The 6,875-nt window shown below is 40.5% G+C and overlaps 1 protein-coding gene across 3 annotated transcripts in view; it reads left to right on the top strand.

The window, feature by feature from the left end:
- Nucleotides 1-696: 696 nt before the first annotated feature.
- LOC123503609 (zwei Ig domain protein zig-8-like) overlaps nucleotides 697-6,875 on the top strand; it is a 302,946-nt gene continuing 296,767 nt past the window's right edge. For all 3 annotated transcript variants that reach the window (XM_045253519.1, XM_045253518.1, XM_045253520.1), the window contains exon 1: nucleotides 697-1,255. In XM_045253519.1, the coding sequence (XP_045109454.1) occupies nucleotides 1,165-1,255 (91 nt within the window). In that variant the 5' untranslated portion in view covers nucleotides 697-1,164. The remainder of the gene's footprint in view (nucleotides 1,256-6,875) is intronic.

Raw genomic sequence — 6,875 nt, forward strand, 5'->3', positions numbered from 1 at the left:
GTGATGGCGGAACACAGCTGAGGCGTTCACTGGTGCGGGCAGCTGGGTATGTAGGAAATGATATAGTGAGCTACAGGTTTCTTCTTCTATATATCTACCTATATTTACCTACCGTGTCGTTTGTACTTATGGATGGATGGGTAGATGTAAACTGTATATGCAGAATGAGAATTATCTATTTATCTGTCTATCTATTCGAATACCGGTCTTTGTCTGATCTTCTTCAATCACTAACCACTTTAAGACACTTTTTCTTGTTTTACCGCCACCTCCACAGTATACGATCTAGAAATTGCCAAATTTATGTTTCCATCTTTGTATGTGCTTGTAAAACATTTCATACCTTATTTTTAGTGCTGTGAATTATTGCATATCGCAGTGAAAGGTTTAGTATTCATCATGATGAGTAATGAAATAGAGATTTTTGAGATCTAAACCACGAAATTCAGGTTGTGTTGAAATGAGTGTGAAATATTTTATATTCACTAACATACTCATTTACCATACCAGAGTGACCAGACACACATCACTACCGTGCTATTTAACAACTCTTGTAGGAGACGCAGGCGCTGGCATTGAAAATAGCTGGGTGGCGAGCGGGATAGGGGCAGTGGGTGGGTGGTGTGTGGGAGGGAGCAGGGAGAGGCAGCGGGAGCAGAGCAGCAGCTGCCCGCCACCCGCCAGTGTTACCGCCATCCCGGGTCGGTGAGGAGTGAAGCCTACGTGCGTCTGTCTGCCTTCTGACCTCCACTTGAATGAGCAGAGTTCCTTGGGCGGTGCACGGACAGCAGTGAACGTTCTTGCAATGTGCTTACATGAAAATGTTTAGATACATGGTTTAGCGCTTTGTGTTTATTTGTATAGTGCTGTTTTAAACTATTATAGAATACTGCGGCGAAGTATCAGAGATTCACAGTTTTGTGCGGAAACTTTTTAGTGGAAACCTACCGTGTTGCGTGTAACGAAAAGCACCGGAGGCTGTATAGTTTCATACATTTTCGTTCTGTCGCTGGGATATTCCTTAGTGAACATACAAGTGCACCCGTGAAGACTCATTAGCGAGGCCAGGGAGCGGCGAGACCCTTCCCTGACCCACCTTGGCCCTTCTGGGAGACCGCGTCACCGCGAGCATTGACCACCACCGCGGCGGCCGGCAGGACCAAGATGCAGGGGAAAGGGTGGGCACGGAGTAGGGTGGTGGGCGTGGTGGCCCTCCTCACCATCACCATCTCCTTCCACGCTGGATGCTCTCAAGGTAAGGAAGGAAACCACTTCATCGTCAGGCTGATACGAGTCATCCATTATTCCTCACACATGACCCGCTAACCTACTATTTTGTTTCACTGTGTTTAAATGAGTTATTGTTAATATTGAATGAGTATCCAGCAGTTTATCTTTTATTATTCAGGCAAGATGTATAAATTATGTACTGCAGAATTATTTAATATTTGCTGTACCAACATTATTTTCACGTGGAAAATGTTTTCCTACAAAATTTTTATGTATGCAAGTCTGTTTATGCTTTTAGAACCAGAGGGCATAATAAAAACATCGTATATCTTCATAATGTTGGCACGAATAAATTGGTTTGGTTGTGAATTCGCCTTAAAACATGTTAACCCCGAGTGCTGAAGCTCTGAGTAAGTCAACTGTTATACATTATTGTCACCTTGTTTAACACACCACGTTCCCCTTCTCTACACCGTCCCTTTTATCCACTTCTGCCTCATTTATACTCTTTTTTCCCCTTTCCTTCCTAATCAGCTCATTCTCTGCGGTTCGCTTCGAGGAAGAGTATTACCCCTTTATACCCTTCCGGCATCCTCAGTCCCTCTTTCCTCCTATCCATTCTTCCTTCCTTCTCGCAAGACATATACGGATGTGAGCCAGTTTCTGACACACAAGAATCGATTCACGGATGAGAGATGCGTTGTTACTTTCTGGACAGACACTGCACTGACAATAACGGAGAGCCACTCGTTCGAACCACTGGTCATGAAACCTCGATCTCTCACAAGTCTTCGCTTGCGTTCTCTATTTATTGTCTTACTTGGTATTGCGCTTGATTTACAGTATTTGAGAAAGAGCGTTGTGTAGTGAACAATGGTAATTGAAAGAATGCTAAAAGTGTGGTGCTCAGCTTGGAGGAGATACTGTGGTACTGAATGGAGGATGCTTCCCGAGCCTTTTGAAGCGTACGAGTATTTAGTCGAACAAACTGGTTCATAAAGTATGGATGAATCGTCTCTCTCTCTCTCTCTCTCTCTCTCTCTCTCTCTCTCTCTCTCTTCATATTAATAGATTTCAAAATTGACACCATGTGGATTGCTGATTGATATAATCTAGAACAGTAGAGTATCGTTTATGATAAAGAAGCCAAGAAAGAATCTTCATATCCTACATGGGCATTTGGAATCACTCGTGCTTCTTTCCCTTCATTTCGTGTGGCAGTCTATTTTAACACCAACTTTCACCTTAACTCAACTTTACTGATTATGAATTACATTCCATTAAAAAAAGAAGTCTGATGATATTCAGCCATTGTTTATTATGCTGCATCGTGTAAATGGTCATAATTGTAGAATAACGCAGGTTAGCACTCCTTGACTGTGCCTATGACTGCCGAGTACTGACACACTTACAGTATTTCAATTAGTATCTTCTCGGTAAATGTTGTTTGTGATGCCTTTCATGAATTGGAACACAGGATTGAAAAAAACCCTGTAATAACATGATGAAGTTAATTAATCAAGCAGAGCTTGTGTGTGCATGAAAGCAACAATAGCAGTGACAGGAGTAGTAGTAGCAGCAGCAGCAACATTAGATAAGGCTTCAGTATATATATTCCGCTGCCTTTATTCTTACTGTTACATTTTAGGATTAATGTAAATCTCTATAAACCTGTTACATGATCATCCAATCAGCACAGACTACTTCGTTAGTCGTACGTGTGCTGTGTTACAAGGCAAAAGAGAGGTACTCGACAGATTAGCCTCTATAAAATTTCTTTTTACTTTATGAACTTGTTGCAGAATGTCTGATAAGAGTAGGAATTGCCTTTAGGTTTGTATCGGAGAAAGAATACTATGAACATTTCCAATAGTTCTTGTTTTATTTCTGAAATTGTTTTCACATCGCTGTCACGACCATCCATCACTACCTCGCTTGAAAATGATCACGAGCAGCACCACTGTGTTCTTAGGACTGCTTTGCTTGATCTGACGTGGGTTGAGGGCACACGTAGAGGGTCGCTGCTGCAGCTCACCTCTTTGTTGTAAAAGGTATATATATATATATATATATATATATATATATAATTTGGAAAGCTTGTATAGTATTTATTGCTTTCATTTCTCAACAACGGTATAACTTTATAAGCGTTTTGAGTTTCAGGAATGTCCTAGAATTGTGGGAGGTTTGGTGGCCTGGAAGTCTGATCTCGAGATTTCTATAGTTCATGTGGTGGAAGAAAAGATCACATGTCAGTGATTTTGTCAAGAACATGCTGTACACTGTATTGCACTCTCCTTAGGATAACAGTATCTTGCGTAATCTTAGCAGTATACAAGAAAATGTTTTACCTATATAGGTCACCTGCCTTATTCGCGACACTAATGTTATGGGAGATTTTTAAAAAAATATCTGGTTCCGTTTTATCTTCCAGGGATAAGTCTTCAGAGTTCTTATCTTGTATTTATCAGAACAATGATATAACGTAAAACTGATCACAATCTGATATTGTGAAGAAAAACAAACATGGTTAAGCAAACATTTTCTGAAACTGCAACAAACAAAAACCTTCTGTGAAACATTAGTTGGTGCGTTTCGTTATTTCATGCAACACGCGGCACGTTGCTTGTCGAACTGTTCGCTTGGAAATAAATATAACGTAACCTTTAAGAAAAAGTGTTCTTCATAGATCTGTAAGTTATTAGAGCACAAAAGTGTTTCAACTTTATCAACAGAAAGGGATGAAGTTATTTCATTCGTAAAGAATGGAGAGGAATTCAATGAACAAGTACCTAAAAAATATCGGAATTTTTTCCGTTGTTCTCGCAATATTAAAGAGTCTGCTTTTTTAAAATTTTCAATTTCTCTCTCTCTCTCTCTCTCTCTCTCTCTCTCTCTCTCTCTCTCTCTCTCTCTCTCTCTCTCTCTCTCTCTCTCTCTCTCTCTCTCTCTCTCCCTTACTTAGTCGCTTATCGACATATTCACTTATCTACTAAAACACACACACACACACACACACACACACACACACACACACACACACACACACACACACACACACACACACACACACAAAGTAATTACATATAGTTTGCTCTCTGCATCCAGCGTCTCCTCCTCACAGCAAGGAAGGGAGGGTAGGATGTGGTAAAGGTGAGGTGGAAGTGAAGACACGCAAAGTATGCTGGTAATTCAAGGATGATTGAAGTGTTTCGTGCTTCTTGAGGAGTCGAGAGGAGAAGCTACATTTGCTGTGAGGAAGACCTTAGGAGACGTTCGTGTGCCAGCCACCAGCATAATACAATTTAGTCCCGAGTGCATGTAACGCTGTGGAAACCATTAAATTTACTGAAATGGGAGAAAAGCAGCGCGGCGAGATGAACCAGAACGGCGGGAAGGACAGTGGAAATCGATGAGAATGGGACGATTTGGATTGAAAACCTTTAGCCTGAACGAGGTGAAAACGTCAGAAATATCCCGTGTCCTCAGTTCTGGCACGTTGGTTACTCGGAGTCAGGGCGGGTAGCGGGCTGAAAGTGGCTGTGAAAAGGGAAGGGGCAAATGATTTATCGGATTCCGTGGGCAATCTTTAATCTGTGAACCACGGATACGCTCCACGTCGTCTGTAATAAGCCCTTTTTATTCCTCTTCATACATAGATATGGTATATAAATCCGCGATCTTCATACTACAGCGATACCAAGCAACGCATTAAATTTATACCAGTTAGAGCAAAGGAGTAAGAAGGAGAATTATGTGCCAGAGTTACAGTAATGGACGGAGGCAGGGTCAGGAGGGAGTTTGTGATGCACCACACGAAACTCCTGCTAATGTAAGGATTCCTCCCAGACCCGCCAGATCAGCTCATGGCGAAGTGGAATTAGGCGGAGACGCTTGATACAACCATATTCTGTGTGTCACTTGAGATATAAGTGTCTTGAATTTGCGGGTACAGTGAAGCTCGTACAGTGAAGAGTAAGGGAAGACGTGTAATGTGGGAGTGAGATGAGTTCCGTTTGCTGCAGAAATAAGCGATTAACTATACCGTGAACCTCGTACAGTGAAGAAGCAGTGACCGGTTTGGTTAGGGTATGGCAGGACGTGTAATGTGGGAGTGAAATGAGTTCCGTTTGCTGCAGAAATAAGCGATCAACTGTTATTTGTACCGCACAATGCATGTAATTAAGTAATCATGGTAGTATTTGCTTTTCTCTGAAGGTAGTGAAATGCCGTTATCAGATTACCAGGTCGGTCAAATTTACAGAATATGTTGACTTACATTAACATCGTATTTATGAATCACAAATACTTTCCTTATCATCCTGTGTTATGATAATTGTGTGTGTGTGTGTGTGTGTGTGTGTGTGTGTGTGTGCTTCATGGAGTATGACAATTTAATCTCCTGTACTAATTACGTATGAACCTCTTCAGTACCATGACACATTTTAATATTTATTCTGCTTACTATTTGGTGATTTTATACAGCTTCAGAAACTTATGAGGAGATAAAAACAGTGACGGGTCTAGCTAGTAATCTTCTCACCTCCACAGACTCTTCCTATTGTAAATAAAATCGTCTAATTATAACGAAAACTAGTAAAAATGCTACTGAAGGGGTTAAGTCACCAAAGACAACGCAATTCATTAGTTAAGAGGCGTTCTGGATCTCTCGTCATTGTTGTTTATATTCTTGTTCTTGTTCCTCTCGTTCTTTTGGTTCCTGTTCTCGTTCTTGCTTTTATTCTTTCCTTTCCCTTGTTTTTTGTTCATATTGTTATTACCGGTACAATTACGAATATATTCTGCTAATTAAGTGCAGATGCTCAGTCAACAATGAAGCATAACTAGAATATGTTTTTTTTTTTTCACTCTGCTCAATATCTCGTTTGCTATTTTTTGTGTCTTTACTATTTCATAACATCTCTTTATTTATGTGACCTCATTAACATCTGCTGTGGAAAAGTGTGCTTGCAGTCATAGAATATGTAAAAATGTCTCATAATTTTGCTCAACCATGAAACAAATAATGAGTTTTGCACTGTAAAGGGGGACTTCATCATCTCCAGCGCAACTATCATCATCATCATCATCATCATCATCATCATCATCTTCATCTTACCTCCAAATATGATTCCACTCTTTCAAGGCTACATTCTGATTTGCAGTCAGCTACATTGCATCAAATATCAACAAACGGTGTAGACTAGAGGTACTGTAGGTTATAGTTGTAATACTGATCACTGTATGGCATTTTACAATTCTCTCTCTCTCTCTCTCTCTCTCTCTCTCTCTCTTTTTCTTTTTTTCTCTTTTCTTTCTTTCTTTCTTTCTTTCTTTCTTTCTTTCTTTCTTTCTTTCTTTCTTTCTCTCTCTCTCTCTCTCTCTCTCTCTCTCTCTCTCTCTCTCTCTCTCTCTCTCTCTCTCTCTCTCTCTCTCTCTCTCTCTCTCTGTAATGTAAGTAGCTCGAGTATTATTAGAAACTCTGCTGCTGCTTTTCACGAATGCATTCTCTGCGTGTTAAGCGTTGCACATCGACTGCCAGTAATTGGAGTGTGGGACAATTCACGTGACACGATTCAATTGCTCCCTGAATAAAGTTAGTGGCAGTACAGAAAAAAAGAGGGAAAAAATCAAGCAAAATTTGA

Source organism: Portunus trituberculatus, chromosome 14 (assembly GCF_017591435.1).
Source record: "Portunus trituberculatus isolate SZX2019 chromosome 14, ASM1759143v1, whole genome shotgun sequence".
NCBI lineage: Eukaryota > Metazoa > Arthropoda > Malacostraca > Decapoda > Portunidae > Portunus > Portunus trituberculatus.